This window comes from Phyllopteryx taeniolatus, chromosome 8 (assembly GCF_024500385.1).
Source record: "Phyllopteryx taeniolatus isolate TA_2022b chromosome 8, UOR_Ptae_1.2, whole genome shotgun sequence".
NCBI classification, from domain to species: Eukaryota; Metazoa; Chordata; class Actinopteri; order Syngnathiformes; family Syngnathidae; genus Phyllopteryx; species Phyllopteryx taeniolatus.
Genome location: NC_084509.1, coordinates 23487636 through 23509793, shown reverse-complemented (window position 1 = coordinate 23509793; position 22158 = coordinate 23487636). Strand labels below are relative to the sequence as shown.

The window sequence follows — 22158 nt, the reverse complement described above, 5'->3', positions numbered from 1 at the left end:
CCTTTACGGCTTACTAACTGATCTTTCTCGAACAAAGCAGTGCCATCTTGCGGCTAGCCGTATCACTGCAGATATATTAATATATCGGGTTCAATCCCCGGCCCCGCCTGTGTGGAGTTTGCATGTTCTCCCCGTGCCTGCGTGGGTTTTCTCCGGGTACTCCGGTTTCCTCCCACATCCCAAAAACATGCATGAATTGGAGACTTGCCCGTAGGCATGACTGTGAGTGCGAATGGTTGTTTGTTCCTATGTGCCCTGCGATTGGCTGGCAACCAGTTCAAGGTGTACCCCGCCTCCTGCCCGATGACAGCTGGGATAGGCTCCAGCACGTCCGCGACCCTAGTGAGGAGAAGCGGCTCAGAAAATGGATGGATGGATGGATATATATATATATATATATATATATATATATATATATATATATATATATATATATATATATAAAACACACACACCAGTACTATACTGTCAAACTTTTCTCAAACTCTTTTTGTCCAGTCCTGACAGGGGCTAGTTTTTCCAAGGGACCCTCATAAGCCGAACACCAAACATAACTACCACTTGCACCCCTTAGTGCCACTGGAATTTTTTTGGGAGGGGGGGGGGGGGGGGCAACAGGGACGTTTCAACCTAAATATTCATGGTTTAATAGAAAGGAACTTAAAGAAATTAAATCTAAATATATAATAAGACTCATTTGGGGAATTAAGCAATTTTATGTGCCCGCCAACAGCTGGTATGCCTTAAGAGGCTCCCTCTCATAACATGTAACATGTGCATTATATCATGTGATGCAAAAATGTTTTTAAAAATAAGTCTATAGCAGGTATGTATACATTACATACTTTGTGCCTCATTGACAGACAGACTAATGATTATAACAATCACTTGCAGCAGAACAAAGAGTTTATTCTAAGTGAACAAACAAATAATTGCAATTGTAAATTATATTTACTCTCTATATTCAGTATGAAGACAAGGCAGGTTTGTAACGACTGTTTTTCTGTAAATCACCCAGGGCTCATTCATTTTCATTCATGTATTCCTAAAGTGAATACAAAACCTGTTCATGTTTAGATATATACATTTAAAGACCACAAGACAGACAATGGCCCAAATAAGTACATTATTTCCCTGACACTAAGTAGGGAAGATGTTCTCCAGCTGCAAGTAGCAACTCAAGTGTTATTGTTTTATTAACTGCTGCTGACTAATTGAAGTAAAGAATGCTCATGCTGTGGTTGTGGACTAAAGTCAAAAGGTCTGCGGTCCTCAGTGTAGCCATATAGTTTCCGCAGGGCCACTCGAGCTGCCTCCTCCTCTGCTGCAGTAAGTGTCTCACCTGGACCCAGGGCCAGGAGCTTCTTATCACTGAATGTCAACAATGGAGGAAAAAGAATAAATAAAACAAAACTGTATTTCAACAAAAATCGGATAAAATAGATGCGTTAATAGATGTACTCATACCTGTACAAACCAACAAAATACAGCGGCAGAACGGTGCTGGACCCAGCAGACCTGATCAGGCGAGGCTCTGGAAGGGGAACGTTCCTCTTATTTAGTTCCTCCACCAGAAGTCCCATAGGATTGACCACTGTCCACATATCAAACAGGTCTTTTCCTATTAGCTGCGAAACTAGGAAATCCTAAAGTTGAGAAGATGTATAAATGCGTGAGAATGGTGTGAAAAAGTGTTTGCCCCCTTCCTGATTTCTTTTTTTTTTACGTTTGTTACACTTAAATGTTTCCCATCATCAAACAAACTTCAATTTTAGTGAAAGAGAACACAAGTAAACAGAAAATGCAGTTTTTAAATGAAGGTCTTTATTTTTTAAGGGAGAAATTTTTTTTATTTCCCCCTAAACCTAGTAACTTTGGCCACCCTTAGCAGCAACAACTGCAATCAAGCGGTGTCATAACTTGCAATGAGTCTCTTACAGCACTGTGGAGGAATTCTGGCCCACTCATCTTTGCAGAATTGTTGTAATTCAGCCACATTGGAGGGTTTTCAAGCATGAACTGCCTTTTTAAGGTCATGCCACAGCATCTCAATAGGATTCAGGTCAGGGGTGACGAGGCCACTCCAAAGTCTTCATTTTGTTTTTCTTCAGCCATTCAGAGGTGGACTTGCTGGTGTGTTCTGGATCACTGTCCTGCTGCAGAACCCAAGTTGGTTTCAGCTTGAGGTCATGAACAGATGCCCGGACATTCTCCTTCAGGATTTTTTGGTAGACAGCAGCATTCATGGTTCCATTTATCACAGCAAGTCTTCCAGGTCCTGAAGCACCAAAACAGCCCCAGAACATCAAACTACCAACACCATATTTTACTCTTGGTATGTTCTTTTTCGGGCGGCACGGTGGCCGACTGGTTAGAGCGTCAGCCTCACAGTTCTGAGGTGCGGGGTTCAATCCCCGTCCCCGCCTGTGTGGAGTTTGCATGTTCTCCCCGTGCCTGCGTGGGTTTTCTCCGGGCACTCCGGTTTCCTCCCACATCCCAAAAACATGCATTAATTGGAGACTCTAAATTGCCCGTCAGCATGACTGTGACTGTGAGTGCGAATGGTTGTTTGTTTCTATGTGCCCTGCGATTGGCTGGCAACCAGTTCAGGGTGTACCCCGCCTCCTGCCCGATGACAGCTGGGATAGGCTCCAGCATGCCAGCGACCCTAGTGAGGAGAAGCGGCTCAGATAATGGATGGATGGATGTTCTTTTTCTGAAATGCGGTGTTACTTTTACACCAGATGTAATGGGACACAAACTTTCCAAAGAGTTCAACATTTGTCTCATCATACCACAGAGTATTTTCCCAAAAGTCTTGGGTATCATCAAGTTGTCTTCTGGCAAAAAAAAAGACGAGCACTAACGTTCCTTTTGCTCAGCAGTGGTTTTCATCTTGGAACTCTGCCATGCAGACCATTTTCTCTTCTTTCGGTGGAGTCATGAAAACTGACCTTAAACGAGGCAAGTGAGCCCTGCAGTTCTTTGGATGTTGTTGTGGGGTCTTTTGGGACCTCTTGGAAAATTCTTCGCTGCGCTCTTAGGGGAATTTTGGTTAGCCGGCCACTACTAGGAAATTTCAACACTCTTCAATGTTTTCACCATTTGTGGATAATGGCGCTCACTGTGGTTTACTGGAGTCCCAAAGCTTTAGAAATAGCTTTATAACCTTGTCCACACTGATAGAGATCAATTACTTTTCCTTCTCATTTGTTCCTGAATTTCTTTAGATCTCAGCATGATGTCTAGCTTTTGAGGCTCTTTTGGTCTACTTTGTCAGGCAGATCCTATTTAACTTTATTTTTATTTTTTAATTGAGTACTGGTGTGGCAGTGTCAGGCCTGGATGTGGCCAGAGAAATTGAACTCAGTTATGACAAACCACAGTTAAGTTTTAACAGTGGGGCAACAACTTTTTCACACATGGTAATGTAAGTTTGGATTTTATTTGTCTCCCTAAATAATAAAAATAAAATAAAAATAAAAACTGCATTTTGTGTTTACCTGTGTTTTCTTTGACTAATATTTAAATTTGTTTGATGATGGGAAACATCTCATTCTCTGAACTTATTGACTGATCAACTTACCCTGAGGAAATATCCTGTGCGCTCTTTTCCACTGCTCTCATATAGCGCTCCAATCACTGCCATGAATGTAGAATAAAGCACATTGTCCGGGACAGGGAATTGTAAACTCATGGTTAGATCCTCAATGCCAAGATTTCGAGCGGCATTGCTCAGTAGATCGACACTAGTGAGATGTCTCACGACACTTTCCACCCCTTGTGTTGGCAGACTGGGAAAGCTCGCCCTGCACCAATCAGTAAGGAAGCTTTTCGTGAAGGCATCTCCCTGTGCACTCAACTCGATATTATGTTTCAGAGCAAGAGCTGTGACTTCAGAGTCCATGCCCAGCCCTTGTCTCCTGTTCTCCTCCGCTTGCAGGTAACAGGGATTTATGAATGCCGTTTTCAGTAGCTCCAAGGAAAAGTTCTCTTGGAGGCGGGTGCTGAAAGCCTGAACCTCAGCATGGTAATCCCAATTAGACTTTTGAGATCTGAAAACAAAAAAAGCAGACATGTACCTGATCAGAGTGCTTTTTTTTTTTTGAGAAACATAAATCATGAAGATTATTGTGCCCTTGATACAAGGTTTATATTCCATTAACTTGGAATTAAAACCACCCAGATTGAGTACACTTGCGGTAGAAGGAACAAGTGATCCAAAACAATGTCAAAAAGCTGTATAAATATAATGTTCAGTTTGAGTGACCCTGTCAGCGTTATCATCAGCGTTGTTGACTTGCTAGATAGGTAATAAAAGTCACGGTTCTCACGAGTCCCACTGATCATTAGAGAACAACACAGTACAATGTTTAAAGGATGAATTGCACGCTGCAAGTTAAATAAACAAGCAAAGACTAACTATTCCAAATCATTACTGTCGCTTGCGGTGGTTTTAGCCGACGTTAGCCTCACCTTGGTTTCGGCGGTGGAGGACCTTCAAGCTTTAGCTTTCGTGCCATTAGGTGTGTGTAGGCCTTCATCCAGCGCTTTATCCCTCGAACCTGCGTGACTGTGACATTCCAATTCAAATGTCGGCAGTGTGTCCCAAACGTCAACGCGCCGCGATTAATAAGAATGACCACTGACGCCATGCTGGTACGTCGACGGAGGTGTACGTCAGCGAAACCTGTCCGATGGGAAACAAGCGTCAGTGGCCGGTTGTCGCAGCGTTACCATGGGAACAAAAACTATCAACTAACACACTGAGTCACTTGCTGATCGAACTATACTGCCGGTGAGCATTTTCTTTCGGAGTGCAGAAACCTTTGTAAACAATGATGCTTGCCGGGATTGGCGAAACATCTTCTCAGGTCGGCGCAATACAGGATGGACATGCGGAAAAGAAAGGACATGGAAAGCAGTCAGGCCCGCGGATGACCAAGACATTTTTAAAAGAGCACTGTAAGCAGTACAAACTCTACTCAACACCCTGCCTGAATGACACCTTGTATCTGCACTTCAAAGGTTTCGAAACCATCGAAAATCTAGAGGAGTACACAGGATTGAAGTGTCTTTGGCTAGAAAGCAATGGGCTGCATCAAATTGGGAATCTGAATGCACAGGTTGACCTTCGCTGTCTGTTTCTTCAGCAGAACCTTATACACAAGCTGGAAAATCTCGAGCCTCTAAAAAGCCTGTGCACTCTAAACGTCTCCAATAACCTCATACAGACCATTGAGAACATTTCCTGCCTTCCTCATCTTAATACTCTGCAGATTGCCCATAACAAACTCGAGGGAATTGGCGACATAGAGCATCTGAGTCAGTGTCCATCCATCAGTGTGCTGGATCTGTCTCACAACCTGTTAAACGATCTCGGTATTATTCCTGTGCTTGAAGACATGCCAGAACTACGAGTCCTTAACTTGATGGGAAATGAAGTTGTGAAAAAGATTCCCAACTACAGAAAGACCTTGATCGTCCGCCTCAAGCAGCTTACCTTCCTCGATGACAGGCCTGTTTTCCCTAATGACAAGGCGTGTGCAGAGGCTTGGGCACTTGGTGGGATTGAGGAGGAACGCAAGGAGAGAGAGCGATGGAACACACGAGAAAGGAGAAAAATCCAGGAAGGCTTGGATGCCTTGGCAATAATACGAAAGAAAGCTCAGGAGAGGCAACGCCTGAAAGACGACCTTGAGAGAGGTCAGCAGTTTTAGTACTCATACACATTGAGCTGCACATTTTTCATCTTTCCAAGATGCAAAAAAACACTCGCAGGCTTCAGAGCGTTTTACATGCCAAAGTTTACACTTAAAAAAAAAAATAATTAATTCAAATTTTGGACATATAGTAGATTGACTTTGAATTTAAGGGTATAGCCAAAGGTCATAATTCACCAGTATTAATTTTTTAAAAGTCAGTTTGCAAGATGATACATCTTTGTCAAATTGAATCATTCTGTCACTGTTATTCATTTGATCACTATGCACTTAAATGATAAAAAAAATAATAATAATCTAAACCTCTCAAATCAACAAAACACACACACACACAAACCCAAATCATAATGTAATCTTTGGACTGGTTTAAAAATTATTAATTCAGTTTTACTTTTTATCATAGTGTACTGATTATTTCCTTTCCTTACCTACTTTCTTCTTCTACTTTTTTTAAAAATTTTTAGCTTCCAGTAATATGCAGCTCCATGCATGCATCACAACACACTGCCCTTAATAGGCCAAGTCGTGTACAGCAGGAACAGCAGATCCATGACTTTGCATAAAAAAGACACAAATGCTTTTTTCCCCCATCACTGTCATGAAATCAGACTAAAATATTCCTGTTTTAGGTCAATTAGGATTCCCAACATTATTTTTATTTTCTAAATGCCAGAATATTGAGAGAAGGATTTTCTTCTTTTTACAAATATATGTAATACACAATCCAGTCATCCAAGGTGTGGCAATGTTCTTAGCCATGGCTGTATTATTTTTTATTGTTTTTCTTTCTATTTTGTTATATATTATTATTTTATTTGTTTGTTAAGTTATATTTAAAGTGGAGTTTTGGTAGTTAAATAAATACTGTTTTGAACTCAACGAATAATCATGTTTATTAATCATGATTTCAATATAAAAATGATCGTGATCATTACTTTTTCTATAATCGCCCAGCCCCTGCTATGCTCAAAGCAACAAAATATTTTTTCATGCAATTTGTGCAAGATTATCCCTAAACTCAACATGTTAGGTAGGTACACAGATGATTAGGTTACGGTGGGGGTTGACCATGACCTTTATAGTAGCAGTGCCTACATCAGCATTAACAAGATCAACATAGTCCATCACATTTAATAAGTGATTACGGATTAGTATATAGGTATGGGAAAAGTATTATCCACTAAATTGTGAAAATGTAAAAAAACAACAACAACATTGAAAATATCAGCGAAAGAGTAGTTCAAGAATAGAAATAATCAATAAAAACATAGGTAATAAGTTGCCCGCTTACACATACCTGATCATTTACATGTACCAAAAGAAGTATAAAATAACCTTACCTTTATTCTGTACTCGGTAGATTTGTGTGTCTTAAATCTGTCTTTTGTTATAGTGTCTATTTCGTTACGACTTGTGTGACACCAACTACTGGTGACAATTTCCATGCTTGGCGAATAAAGGTGTTTCTTCAATTTCAGGTGAAACCGAGACTTCAGTTAATACTGAGGTTTCTTGTGAGGAACCACCGGTTGAGAAAATGCAAGTCTTTGTTCAGGACACCTTGGATGCCCATGCGGAGTTTTTGCAAAACCGAACAAAACAGCAGCCCCACAAAAAGCAACCAAACAACAATTCTGAGTCAAATAAATATGATGAGGAATTACACAAAGAAAGACCAGAGGGCAATAATGGGGAACAACCAGAGTGTGTGGTTCTAGGCGATGATGCAGGGAGAGAAGTGAACATGACGCATCAACTGCTTCCTTTGGTCAGCGTGACTTCTCCGAAATCGTCACACGGTCCTGGGACACTTGTGACTGAAGTGGTGGATGCAGAGCAACTGGAAACCATTCCACTTACTGGACCACTACATGTTGACGATCTACCTGACCTTGAGGATCTGGAGTCAGACGTCTCAGAAATGTCTTCCCAGATGATGTTGAGACCAAGAATAGAAGTAATCACAGGGGAGGACAGTGTGGATGAATCATTCAGGAAAATGACACCTTTCAGTGCTGCTAATCCAGTGTGTTTGAGTCCGTGCAAGTCATTTACAGCTTCTAATGATTCATTATTAATATACACAGAAGATAGGGATGCTTATGAACCAAACAAAACATTCAAAACAAGTCCAATATCCTTTCCACCACACTGCCTGATTGAAGAGCTTTAAAATTTGACCCCCCCCCCACCCCCTTCCCCACACATATTTTGTTGTTGTGACTTTAGCAAGTACAAACTGGGTTATGGTATACGAGTACCCATATTATATTAACACTTGGAAATAATTTCAACATTCACAGTGTTATAGTATGGTGTCTTTTGATTATATAAATGACTAATAAATGACAAATTTCAGATTTGTGAAACTTTATTAAATAGTCCAGTTTGTCTCTGGGCTTGGGCTGCTTTTCTCCTTCAGGTCATGGACAACTTTCTGTAATTGATGGAACCATGGATTCTGCTCTTTACCAGAAAATCCTGAAGAATATTCAACCATCAGCTTGTGACCTCAAGCTGAAGCGCAGCAGGATATCGATCCAAAACACAGCACTTCTGAATGCTTTAGAAAAACAAAATGAAGGTTTTGGAGTGGTCTAGTCAAAGTCCAGACTTGAATCAGATTGAAATGTAGTGTCATGACCTTAAAAAGGCCATTCATACTCGAAAACACTCTATTTTTTGCTGAAGTCAAACGATTCTGTAAGTATGAGTGGGCAAAATTATCTCCACAGTTGTGAAAGACTCATTGCCAGTTATAGAAAATGTTTGATTTCAGTTGTTGCTGAGGATGGCCATTACTTTTTTTTTTTTTTAAACACAGGGCCAAGTAGCTTTGTTCCCTTAATAAATGAAAAAAAAAAAAAATTAAATTTCACTTGCATCATATTTGTCTATTGGCATTTGTTTCATGATCTTAAAGTGTTGAAACTACGCAAAAATAAGATTGAGAAGGGGGTCAATATTTTTTCATGGCACTGTTATCACAAAAAGGAGACATGCACAAGAGTGTGTAGACTCTTTACAGCCACTGTGATAGTCTACAAATAAATATTTGTAACCTAATTAGACACATATCATAGGTTCACTGAGGTTTAATTTGGTAAGCTTAGTTGTACTTTATTAATGAATGAGTCCTTTCTAAAGCAATACGTATTTACAAGTCATATCTAGCATTGCTCAACATTTCTATTTAAAAACATACTATGGCAGTCCTTTCTAAAGTGATACATATTTACAAGTCATGCTTAGCATTGCTCAACATTTGCATTTAAAAACAAAATATGGCAAAGCAGAAAACTGGAAAGAACACAAAAGTACAAAAAAACTGTACATACATTAAATAAACCAAAGAAAACATGAGTGCATCGTGCAATAAGCTATGGTCTTGCTCAGTTGTCAGCAAGTGTAACATGTCACACACAGCATAGGGATATTATATTGACTTGTTTTTTTCCCAGAGGGGTACCAGTAATACGACTGTACTTTAACGTCTCAACCACACCCACGTGTTGATGAGCCAGAAAGCTACAGTGATGGAGTACAGGATCATCTCGCGTTTTGCTCGCTCCTTATTCTCTTCTTCCAGAAGCTGGAGCCGTCGATTCAACTTGATAAGCTACAAATAAAAAGTTAAACATTTTTTCAGTTACTTTTTGCCAGAACGGCTTTTAGCCACTAAATACCGACAATGTTATACCAAAGACTCAACCTGTCGTCGAAGTGTCGCAGCATCTACAACTGTCATGTCATCAGATCCCCCATCCAGAGAGCCTTCATATGTTGCTAATGCAAGCCTTAAACAAGTTGCACAACAGCCTATATTAAACATTTTCAATATATCTCATGTAAAACAGTAAATGCAATCTCTTTCATTGATTTCAAGACAAATGGTGCATCACATGAGAGTAATAGGAAAGGATGGGTAAAAGGAGAGGAACAAAATGAAAACAGTCCTATGTGATGTTACCTGGATTCATGCAGGGGGTTGGAGCTTGAAGCCGACCCCCCTCGCAGTGATGGTTTTCTACAGAGGTGAGGAAATACGGGTTCGAGGAAAAAGGGGAAAATAAGAGCTAGAACTTACACAAAGCACTTTGCCACTAACATGCACAAATGAGGATACTCTTCCGTAACGTATATACCCAAAGGCTAATCCATCCATCCATCAATCAATTTTCTTTACCGCTTATCCTCACTAAGGTCGCGGGCGTGCTGGAGCCTATCCCAGCTATCTTTGGGCGAGAGGCGTGGTACATCCTGAACCGGTCGCCAGCCAATCGCAGAGCACATATAAACAAACAACCATTCACACCTAAGGGCAATTTAGTCTCCAATCAACTACCACGCATGTTTTTGGATGTGGGAGGAAACCAGCACTCAGGCACAGGGAGAACATGCAAACTCCACACAGGCGGGGCCGGTAATCGTCAAAACACATACTTTGAGTAAGAGCTGGTTTTTGTTAATGTAGGTATTAAAATGGAATCCATTTTAGCAAAGCAATTGGTTTTTCATATTTTTTGTGTGAATTTTTATTTTATTTTGCGTGCACACTGACAAATGTTAATTGCAATCAGTGTAATTAATTTGTACTATTATATGCCACTGAAAATATTGCTTCAGAAGGGAAAATTACTAATTTGACTTACACAACTGACATTACACACAATTGCAATGGTTATTAGAAGGGTTTAGAACATCAATTTTCAGTTCCCTAATACCCTTTTTGCATGTGGACAAAAGACAAACAGAGGAAATAAGAATGACACTTTAAAGCAACCCTGGGGCACAGTTCTTTATATAATTAACAAATTAAGAAACTTCAACCATTCATGACGTTCAAAAGAGAAAAACATTTTGTATTTGTTCGGGGCACTTAGCTAAATATGACTTTGGTATTATACAGTACATATTAACATTTTTAGTGAAGGTTAGACAGGTTGGGTACATTTTTAAGTATTGCCTCGAGGTTTGTGAGAATATTTTTGATGATTGGTATAATATACTAAACCAAAGGGTGTAATAGTTCAATTCACAAATTCTGCATTATGTACTTTGAAAATTACCTCATCTGTCAGCCTATCCATCACCACTGCAAATAGGAAGGGGCTCAGGGCTGATCCCTGATGCAGTCCCACCTCCACCTTAATTTCGTCTGTCACACCTACAGCACACCTCACCACTTCCTTGGCTCCATAAAGGTTAGAAATCACTGCTCTAGTTAGATCGCGTATTCTAATCAGTCAGGTCAAACCAACATTACATGACAGAAATAATGAGTGTCAACATACTGTAATTAAATTACTTCACCCACACCGAAGCTTTAGCGCATGGTTCGACAGAACGGCGGCATGTTTACAGCCAACCGTTCGTGGTACCACTAGCTTGTTAGGCTACATAAAGTTTTGTTGCCTGCTTGCGAGCCGTATCGTATTAAAAGTACGTGAACATACCTCAAGCAATCCTTAAATGAATGTCCTCTCCTGTCCTGAGCACCGGTGACCACCAACACACATTTTTCCCCATTTTATCCTTATAATACAAAGTCGGCGAGCTCCACTCTTGTTGTCGTCGGTAACGAGTGTATCCAGTCACATTTGAGTTGACAAGATAAAGCCCAATGATCGTAAAAAACGGGATGCGGTGGTATCGGAATACCAAATTTTATTGCAGATAATTTTTTATAGGTAAATCTTGAAAGAGCAAATTTGTCTTGTTGTGTGATCTGGGCATTACGTGTAGTCTGTCTCAGACGTGTTGTCTGTTCCACACTGCCGAGATGTTTTTTTTTTTTTTTTTTTAAATAACTTTATTGGCCGTCAGATATTTCCAATACTACGTCAAAGACACGCGACAAGGCTAAAAACAAACTAGCTTTTGGATTCAAATATACTGTGCACAATGGCGACGCGGAGTAAATGTCTTTTGATCGGCGAATTATGACAAAGCCGATGAGCATAAAATGCTAAATATTGGCCGATACCGATCAGCCCGATAAAATCGGTGTAAAGTCTACTATTTATATATATAAAAAAAATTAAAAAAAATAAACAAAAACAAACAAAAAAAAAGCAATCTGGATCAGCATGATCTGGATTTTGTAATGCATTTTTCTCCTGTCCTGGATTAAACTGATCTTGTAGTTTATATCCTGGTATTTCAAGTCCTATCAAATAGGCTCAATCTGATCCAGATACAATAAAATCAGGATTACAGAATCCAGATTTGAGGTCTTTCAGTAGGTCGATTACCAGGATTCATCCCTCCTTTATTTTTACCCTTTACCCGTTTAATTTTTATTCTGCTAATCTTCATATTGCCTTCATCATGAGATTGTATTCTTAGTCACTCCTTTTAGACAAATATGCACTTGAGAGTTGACTGTCAAAGCAACACAAAGTATCTTTGATTAAAGTGTCTGGTGATGTCAGGGGAAGATATTAATCTTACTTGGATCCATGCAATTACTGACCACAATATTGATTTACATTGCCCGGTGGTTCTCAAACCTTTTACACCAAGTCCCACTTAAAAATTATTTAGCTCTCCTGCTACCACTATAATGACCAACCTTAAAATACAGTAATGTAGACTTTAGTGCTCACGAAAAATAAGGTTTTATTCCTAAAAAAAAAAGAAGTGTATTTAATATTCTGAGGCACTGTAACTATGTAATTTGAACATTTGCACTGCAGTTAAATATAGGAAAACACAAAACTATACTTAATGATTAAATTAATATGTATTGCACTTAAGTTAAAACGGTACCTACACTGAAAAATAAATAAATAAATAAATAAAATACTCAAGCACACTGGTTACACGATTAACCTGTGGTAAACTGATGTAATTCCCCCCCCCCCCCCCCCCCTTTCGCCTCAAAAGTAATACAATGTTAGTCTAACACATTTTAATCATGTACAACCGACATACATGTTCAAATTAAGTAAATTCAAAAGGACTTTTTCAGTGTAAATAAATGTTAAAAAACATTAAATTCAAATGCATTGAAATTACAGGTCAAATACAAATAAACTGTACTTGGGTAGTGATTCTCTCGTCTGCCAATAGAGGGAACAAAATTGAATAATAGCCGTATACTTCCTTCTAGCATGATGGTCAGTGTTAGTAGACTGTACTAAGTATTGCGTGTCCTATTATCTCTCGACCAATATCCACCTTGAAACTTTGCTTGATCCACCCTTCCAGTAGCATCAGGATAACCCTGATTTTTAGCATCAGAACTATATAAATCTCCACCTTGAAATTTTGAAATACCCAAGAACAGCATTTGATCAGGATTCTGGGTAGGATTGGATAACCAAATCCATATCCCAACTTTATTAGTCTCAGGATCACGTCTCCTCGTTTGAAATACTCAATTTTGAGATTTAATACTATCCAGACCAATCTGATCCAGATTAAATGTTTTGAAATACTGGGCCCTTGTCTTCGAAAAGTAAAAACGTTTGATGCCATGTCGACCTTTGAGTACTAACACTGAATAATTTAATATACACATAACATAATAATCACATAACCCTAGAACAGCGCACATTTAACAACAGAGGTTATTTTTCTTTCGGATGGCGTTCTAGTAGCTTGTAACATATTGAGAGCGGAAACTGTTATATCTAAGATTACCAGAGAAAATGCTTAAAGCGTTATCGATTGCTAAAAAATAAAAAACTAATAATAATAAATAAAATAGTCCGGCGTCTAGCTGTGTGATGCTCTCTTCTTATTGGCCGAATGAGAGATTGTGGCAATTGGGAGGTCACCTGCGAGGGTTTTCTTCCAAGACCTCAAGGACCTGTTGGTAGGCCCGACGTGTAGTAGACTGGAGGAAAGATAAAACACCACTAGCGCTGTACAAGTTGTGTTCTTCTTCAGCCACAGTGGGAGGGGAAGGGAAGTGAAGAGTGGCTGGGGGGGATGCTGTTGCACTGCTTGGAGGCAACCATTTAGAGCAGCCAATTTAGAGAAAATAATAAGGAAAGGAAACAGGAAAAGAGAGAAGGGAACAGGGGAGGAGAGGGGAGAGAAATGAGGAAAAGGAACTACCCACAAAATTGTCAATTCTGCACCGGTGTTAATAAACACAACAGTGCTAAATATCTTGAGAGGATTTTGTGACATCCAAAGCACCAAGCACAAACAGCCAGGAGGATGACATGCAAAATGGAGGCCTTATTTGAATTTTAATTACAAGCGCTCACATGGATTAGTTTGTAAGAATGCTGTGACCATGGTAAACAAAAAATGGCAATGTTTATTCTAAATGGCCAAGTAAGGGTTTTACCGAAGTAACTGCACACCAAACATAAGGCAGAAGTAAAAAAAAACAAAAACATGTTACCATAAGAAATGTTAAATTATATGTGCTAGGAAAAAGGGATTATGTAGCAAAACTGTGTTCACGTGGATTTTTTCAAAGTGCTGTTGAACTCCCCAAATTGGTTTTACAGATGGCAAAACGTTTGACGCATTTTTTATGATTATTGGGGGGAAAAAAAATGCAAACAAAAACAGACGCTTACCATCAGGTGTTAATAAACACAACAGTGCTAAATATCTTGAGAAGATTTTGTGACATCCAAAACACCAAGCACAAACAGCCAGGAGGATGACATGCAAAATGGAGGCCTTATTTGAATTTTAATTACAAGCTCTCACATGGATGAGTTTGTAAGAATGCTGTGACCATGGTAAACAAAAAATGGCAATGTTTATTCTAAATGGCCAAGTAAGGGTTTTACTGTAGCAACTGCACACCAAACAAGCTGAAGTTTAAAAAAAAAAAAAAAAAAAAGTTAAATCATATGTGCTAGGAAAAAGGAATTATGTAGCAAAACTGTTTTCATGTGGATTTTTTCAAGGTGCTGTTCAACTCTCCAAATTGCGAATTGATTTTACAGATGGCAAAATGTTTGACGCATTTTTTATGATTATCGGGGGAAAAAAATGCAAAAAACAGACGCTTACCATCAGGCACTAAAGACAGTAACGTCTCTAACACAAAAAGGGCAAAGATGAAATTAGAAAGAAGCAGGAAAAAGATGCAGCATGCAATAAGGATTTAGCACCAATGGCTGTACAATACTCACGCTGAATCGTTATGCATCAGTTGACTGCTGTGACGGACGGCTGCATTCTCACTCGCGGAGCGTTCTCGTCTAGATCGCCCTTGGGGTCGCAGCTAAAACAAATAAATGATCATTATCAGTGACTAATTAAGGTTTACTGTAATTCAGAATTTTTATTTTTCATCATTGATTTTCCTATACTGTAATGGAACAGGATTGATTGCTTCATCACTTACCACGGCCTCACTTTCTGGTGCTGCTCTGTGTTCCTCCTCCAGGAAGTCAAGAGGCCGCTCACTGAGTGTGAGCACTCTTGGAGGCGTCTTTAGGGACAAGGCCTCGAATGGTGTTGACTGGATTAAATCCAGGTCTCTCGGTCTTGAAAACTGGTTGTCATCACTGTCTCCTGAAATGAAATGGAAGTATTATAATTTAAGCCTGTAAGGAGCAAATATTGAAACCGAAATGGTGACTCTTACGACAAGAACTTGTGTCATCTTTGAAATGGCATAATCGAGACGTGCCCCTTTCCAATTCCCCAAGTTTGTGCTACCAAATTTACAATTCTTCTTCATCCATTATTATTATTATTATTAGTATTGAGTAGTTAATTTAAAAAAACATAAGCCTATATTTGAGATAAATTTTGCAATCCTCTTTCAACTATGTGTCGTGACTTATTATTATTATTATTTTTTATTAAACCGCTGAACAAACCTGTGGCTACCGCTAATGCTAGCTCAACTACATTTCTCCGGGCACTCCGGTTTCCTCCCACATCCCAAAAACATGCATGAATTGGAGACTCTAAATTGCCCGTAGGTGTGAATATGAGTGCGAATGGTTGTTTGTTTGTATGTGCCCTGCGATTGGCTGGCAACCAGTTCTGGGTGTACCCCGCCTCCTGCCCGATGATAGCTGGGATAGGCTCCAGCATGCCCGCGACCCTAGTGAGGAGAAGCAGCTCAGAAAATGGATGGATATATCTGGACACAAACAAGTATACAGACCTGAGACAACAATTCTTTCCGGGACCTGCATTGTAACACTGTGAGGAAGCTGCTGTGAGCTGATACTGGAGTCCTCCTGGCCTTGTGGAGCCACTTTCAGCATCTCAGGTATGCGCATCCTTTGACTAATCCCCTCCGTGTACTCCAGATCATAGTGGATACGGTTCATTTCTGCCATCTCGGCAATGGGAGAGGGGAATTTTGCGCCGTTCATTTGGCTGTGGAAAAAATATTAAGCAAACTTTTGATTGGCACCATTATTTATCATACGGTCAACAGTGACATGATGCATAGTAACGGACTAACTATAATATTCACATCCCAATAGTCTACTTATGGCATTGGGTGGCAATGTGTGAGTTTAAAACAAATCACATGTTGAAAACAACGCAGTCCCTTGACAAACGGAGAAAGATTGTCATTTGATTATTTCAGAACAGTGCAGGGACACAAATTACAAACTATCTGCAAGTATTACAATTGCATATAAATGGTTGGGGGAAAATATTCGTAGAGGAGATTAAATCGATCACAATAATGACGTGCAATTTTCTTTTGCAGGGCTGTTAAACATGGAAATTTCTTACAATTTATGTCTCTTTTCAATAGCCTTGCTTGCTACAATAGCGGTCACCCTCAAACTTGCTGAAACTACCATACGCACATATTTACCCAAAATACGATTGAATGCGCGTAATAGTTATGAATTTTAGTATCTGACATTTGCAAACTCTGACATTTACAAAAACGTTTGACCAGTTTAACTGTGCGTTTATGACACTAACTACCCAGCTAGCATTAGCGCCATTGACAGCAGAGAGTTCGAGCCTGTTTCTCAGCCTTTGCTCTCTTGTTGAAAGTAGCTATTTCCTCGAAATGTTTTCTGAAAAAGACCCCGAGTCGCGTGAAAAAAATAAATAACAGTCACCCCGAATGTTTGGGAGCAAAATACAGCAGTCAGGGTGCTGTCGGAAAGGAACCTTCGATCATCCTCTTGTGTGCTCAGTACGACAGGAAAGTCCTTATCTCCACGGGAAGTGACGTCACGAAGGCGACCGCTCAAATTAAAAGCGCAAACGTTTTAACCAACAAAGTTCTACGTGTGAAGTCAGTAACCACAACATTAGGTACACTTGTACAATATTACGAGATCACTTTGAATAATATCAATCAATATTGTGTTGTTACATCATATATTAAAAGGACAAAACATCAATACGGAGTAACGAAGTGACTGAATATGTTTGTAAACATTTTATTGGGGATCGGGGGGTGTGGGGGGGTTGTGTCGAGAAAAAAAAACGAGTATTTGTTAGAAAAATAAACTGTTATGAATAGTCACATCATCACAATAAACTATCTATCTATCTATCTATCTATCTAATCTATCTATCTATCTATCTATCTATCTATCTATCTATCTATCTAGCTATCTATCTATCTAGCTGCGAGTTGGTAAGCAAGCCCCTCTGTGACTGTGGGTGGTGCGTTTACGCGCAGCCACTAAAACCTGTTGACATGAGACGCCGACCTTCATGCTCTCACACAGCGGACGCGAACTCACGTCGGGACCACATTACGGGGCAAAAAAAAAAAAAAAAAGACTCGCATCAACTATTACAGCCATATGTTTCAAGACGGATTATCTTGATTTAATGTTAGTGTGTTCTTCATTTGATGGGCGAAGAGGCTTCGCACTGCAACCTAATTGATTATTTCGGCTTCCTGACCGGCAGAAAATATGTTAACAGACATTTTCACTTTGTGTCTGATATCATTCAGCACCTTGCACGCGGGGTCTTCTTTGGAACTGCACCTCGGCATGTAAGTAGATTGACTATGACATGCTTAACTTGTTAAAAAAATAAAACAAAATAATAATAATGTTAAACAAATTTCATGTTAACACATTCCTGAAGTGATATATATATATATATATATATATATATATATATATATATATATATATATATATATATATAAATATAATGGAGGCAGCATGCATGCATGATGATGATGATGATGGTGATGACGACAATGATCCTGATCCGGTTTTAATTGCTGATTCTTGAATGCCTTCCCTTTTAAATTCCCTTTTAAAGTATAATGTCTCGGCAACAGACGTCTATTAAAATAAATTTAGTGTCTTTTAATGACAAGCAAAGCTGAATACCTCCTCTAATTAACTTCAGGCTGTTTCTGAATTGGAGTCAGATGGTTGGTACAGGAGGACCCTAGCTGCTTAGTAAAGGAGACTTGACAACAACAAATAACTTTGACTGATGCTTCTTGCTTAATGGCAATCCCAAACTTTGTGCTGCCCAGTCTGTGCACGCATGTGCATGTCTGTCGTTAACAATGTAAACTTACATGGCGGGCAAAATTAGATTTTTATTTTTTTTTACATGTTTGTAAAGTCAATTGGGGATTAAGCAGGGTGCACACATACCAATCGGTTCTAATTTGAACATTTTACAAAGTCAGCAAAGGTCTCAGATTTCTCTCAAAGATTATCCTGAGCGATTATTTTATGCTGTGGTGTGGAGCGTGTCAGAGTGATTTTCCCTCCCCAATTTGCTGGGAAAACGGTCGGGCCGACAATCATAAACGATAGCGTACAGTAAATGCTAAATGTTAAAAACTGTTCAAGACTTACAATACTACTTACAATTTTGTCTCAACAGTTCGGTCACGTCACAAACTATGTGATGTGTGTGTGTGAGACATGAAACTGAACAATAGCCCATGATAAAAATGAAAACGAGAAGAGTTTTCAAACTCAATGTATTTACCAGACTAGCAATTCTATATTTTTTTTCCCAAATAAAAGGCAAGTCTGGAATGGACATTATTTTTTTCACAGCTCCTACAGCGTGACGTAACAGGTATGCATGTCAAACGCCCCTTAGTCTATCACTAACCTGTCGTAGTGCAGTACCCAAGTCACAATTACAGTAAATACCTATGAAAAACAGGCTTAAAAATAGGAACCATTCAATTGAATTCTTGTAACACATGAAAAAGCATTCTTACACCATCTGTAACCCCAAAATGTCATTTGTTGGTACCATCGTGAACCTTAGACCCCTGTCCGCAACCCACCCAAAATGGCTGCGCGACCCACTTTATGATCCTGACCCACCAGTAGAAAATCACTGATGTAGAGTATGCCACACACTGTTTGAGCAATAGACACATTTTTTTTCTTCATCATGTGTGGAGTCTCAGTACATGTGTGTCCCATCCAAGATGTACATGAGAGTTTGTAAATAATACAGTATATTTATTTTATGTGTTCATCTTTGTCTGCACTGCAGGCCCAATGTTTGTGCCGACCAGGAGATGTCTCTTTTGAGGAGCCCTCAGCCTTGTGTTCAGGCTTTTACACGCATGGTGAAGGTGTGGAGGCAGGGCTGCACAGGCCACAAATGGTGTATAGGTCACGAGAGGAGGTGAGAGCCACTACTCTCTCCATCACTGAATAATTTCTCATTTTTGTGGTGAAATGTAACTATTCCAGCTATGTAAGCGAAACCAATCTCCACAGGACAACGTACTACACGGCGTACAGACAAGTGTACAGGACGGATATGCACACAGTTTTGAAGTGCTGCCCTGGTTGGACTCAAAGGGATGGCGAAGCTGGCTGTCTCCATAGTGGGTATTAGCATTTTAATATCACTTTAAAACGTTTTCATAGTGACCCAACCCCCCCTGCTCCCTCCAAAAAAAAACGAAAAAAAAAACCAAACACTGTTATAACTGCACAAGGTAATTACACATTCCGCCATGTAAAAATGGCTCATGATATCACACTATTATATGTCATAGGGGTATGCAGTGCCAATATGTGTTTTAATGGAGGTCGATGTGCAGAGAGTGGCGATCACATATGTCATTGTCCAAAAGGCTTCAAAGGGCCGAGATGCCAATATGGTAAGTTTTGACTCCCTATTGTTGTAAATAATGCTGTTATGTACCATAACTTCACCATTGGAGTTTTGACATCATTTTTATAGGAGGTTTCTCTGTGGGAGGTTTAGGAGGTTTCTCTGTGGGGGTCTCTTGGCTCTTAAAAGTGGTCAAAATTCTCGAGAGGTGGCGGTTTACTTTGAAGGTTCTGGTCCTGCTGAATCTCATTGCTTTAAAACCTACAGGGCTTAGCTAAACCACTAAATCCCTCGTGACATTTTGCACCCCCCCAACCCCCCCTCATTTAAGAAACAAAACTCATAATACCTGTTGTCCAGTAACACATAGGTACTGTTAGGAATATTGAAAGTGACCTGAGGATATTGCACACACACACACGCAAATAAACAGACACACCACAAGGTCTTTGCCATCCTCTCAGTTTGAGAAAGGGCTTGCCAGGCTCTGTTTTTGAAACGGACAATCTTCTTTGCGACACGTCACAAGCACGTGTCGTTTGTTAGAGGCAACTGTCTGTTGTGAATGTTTTGACCTGAACTATTTGCTTTTCACACACTGGAGTGAAAGATTGGATCAGGATTTCTAGGAGTTTGTCTTTCACACATTCTAAGGTATCAGTCCACCTCAGCGATAGCTAACTTTTTCATATTTAAAAAAATTTTTAAATGTATTTTTTGTGTGTGTGTGTGTGTGATAAAGTGCTTCTTCTCTCATTTCTCTGGACATATTTATACTCTCTTCTGCTAAATTAATGATACAAAGATGAATTGAGCCAATACGGTTGTGAAGAAATGAGTGTGCAGTTATAGTCGAAACATTGTAATAGCACTTGGAGTTTGGTATGTAGCCTATTTGTGAGTTTACAGTTAACATACTGTATGATTTCATGTGCCTGACTGTGCTATACACTTGAGACGCATATGTACAATAACGTGATCTGGTTGGTAGCTGTTGTTACACACAATCACAATTGAAAGTTACAAAAAGCAGATCTCCATGTTAGTTGTCTGACTTGTGTAGTGAGTATTTGTTAAAGTAACAAATAGTTAGGCTGGCGCCCATCGACTGACCTCTCACCCCAATTGCTGAGTTCAAGTCTGAACAAGGTTGATTCACAATGCTACTAAATCAAACACACCTGCTATTTATATGCAGGGTGTATGTACACCTAAACCTGTTCTACGTTGTAGTATGCTCTTGTGAAACAGTACATGACAGAATTGTTGAAACTTTGATATTTTTATTTCAGTTTTGTTGGTAATATTGGTTAAAAAAAATAACTAAAATCAATTTTATATATATTTTTTCACAATGACTGCTTCAGCTCTGAACCTCACTAAGTCGACAAGTCTTATCTATAATAAACCGTTGAGGTGGGATAGTAATGAAATAGTTAAAAAAACAACAACAATATTCTCTCTTTGTTTATTTTGTGAAATAATGAATAATAACATTAATACAAATAAAATGGAATGATAACATCCGATATTATATTCTAATACTTGACAGTTCACATAAAGACTTGCTTTATTCATTTTTTCACTCCAGCACAGCCCCAGGATAGTTATGTTGTGAATCCCAAACGACACTTTTCTTAATTTATGTCACAGTCACACGCGTGAAAACATACATTCATGTGGCGCCATACATATATTTGTGTGCCAATTATATTTAAAAAATAAGTATTTGTCTCCTCTTATTTGGAAATTTATGGTCCAATATCCCAAGGACTTTGGGCCCAACTGTTATGTAAAGTGACAGCATCCACATGGTTTTGATCATGGCACCACTGTTTTGTCTCTCTTCAAAACCTCTTCTTAACCACTACTTTGGCATGATCTACTTTAATGGACTTTTTGATGTGCAGATGTATGATATTCTTAATCATCATGGCTTTTCTTAAAGATTTTCAGTGAATTATCATCTCTGACAGCTTAGTCTTTGCTTTGGATTGGTGCTTGTTTGTTATTAAATGGTACAACAGCTACACCCACATCTTCCTCAACCATGCCTTTGGATGTATGTCTGCTGAGGTTTTTCATTGTGTTGTGGGAATATGCAGGGTGTTGGTAAAAGTCAAGAAGGAGGTTTGTCTTTTTAGCAGGACGTGCCCTCACTGGCTGGACGGTACTTTTCTTATGTGGTCCAGAGCTCAAGCATTTGATTTCTTCCAAAAAAAAGTGGTAAGTCTGACCACTGTACATTGTGCCATGGCCTGTCTGAGTGGAGTCAAAATTGCTCATGGACTCAATCAACGAAAGGCCTCATCCTGGTCTTAATGGCAGCCATATGGGAGGGAGCTTCCCACGCATTTAACAAGTACACACTTATCTCTACAAATGAATGAATGCATGAGCCACAACTGTTTAGCTGGTACATGGTAAAGTAATGTCTCTGGCTCTG

The 22158-nt window shown here is 39.4% G+C and overlaps 4 protein-coding genes across 11 annotated transcripts in view; 2 read left to right on the top strand and 2 right to left on the bottom strand.

Annotated features, from left to right (window-relative positions):
• Window positions 1-454: 454 nt before the first annotated feature.
• Window positions 455-4706, bottom strand: mrpl44 (mitochondrial ribosomal protein L44). Its single transcript, XM_061781718.1, has 4 exons — window positions 4477-4706; window positions 3587-4055; window positions 1468-1646; window positions 455-1371 (listed from the first exon to the last, which is right to left on the bottom strand). Exons 1-4 carry the CDS (start codon window positions 4653-4655, stop codon window positions 1197-1199), a joined length of 1002 nt encoding a protein of 333 aa, XP_061637702.1. The 5' UTR covers window positions 4656-4706; the 3' UTR covers window positions 455-1196.
• LOC133482086 (dynein axonemal assembly factor 1-like) lies at window positions 4674-7902 on the top strand. The gene is made up of 2 exons (XM_061781717.1): window positions 4674-5706; window positions 7202-7902. Exons 1-2 carry the CDS (start codon window positions 4839-4841, stop codon window positions 7894-7896), a joined length of 1563 nt encoding a protein of 520 aa, XP_061637701.1. The 5' UTR covers window positions 4674-4838; the 3' UTR covers window positions 7897-7902.
• A 915-nt stretch (window positions 7903-8817) lies between these two features.
• mffa (mitochondrial fission factor a) lies at window positions 8818-16898 on the bottom strand. 5 transcript variants are annotated; one of them, XM_061781719.1, is made up of 8 exons: window positions 16751-16887; window positions 15823-16040; window positions 15049-15218; window positions 14834-14925; window positions 13508-13672; window positions 9694-9750; window positions 9424-9520; window positions 8818-9342 (listed from the first exon to the last, which is right to left on the bottom strand). In XM_061781719.1, exons 2-8 carry the CDS (start codon window positions 16034-16036, stop codon window positions 9211-9213), a joined length of 927 nt encoding a protein of 308 aa, XP_061637703.1. In that variant the 5' UTR covers window positions 16037-16040; window positions 16751-16887; the 3' UTR covers window positions 8818-9210. The 5 variants fall into 5 exon arrangements, with proteins under 5 accessions (XP_061637703.1, XP_061637704.1, XP_061637705.1 ...); XM_061781720.1 differs by having other exon boundaries at window positions 9436-9520; XM_061781721.1 differs by lacking the exon at window positions 13508-13672.
• The window catches only part of megf6 (multiple EGF like domains 6), a 47235-nt gene continuing 41975 nt past the window's right edge, over window positions 16899-22158 (top strand). For 2 of the 4 annotated variants that reach the window (XM_061781715.1, XM_061781712.1), the window contains exons 1-4: window positions 17363-17646; window positions 19140-19274; window positions 19370-19479; window positions 19654-19758. In XM_061781715.1, coding sequence (XP_061637699.1) covers window positions 17564-17646; window positions 19140-19274; window positions 19370-19479; window positions 19654-19758 — 433 coding nt within the window. In that variant the 5' untranslated portion in view covers window positions 17363-17563. Of the gene's footprint in view, window positions 16950-17362; window positions 17647-19139; window positions 19275-19369; window positions 19480-19653; window positions 19759-22158 lie in introns of those variants that run through there. The other 2 variants (XM_061781713.1, XM_061781714.1) reach the window with 2 other exon arrangements.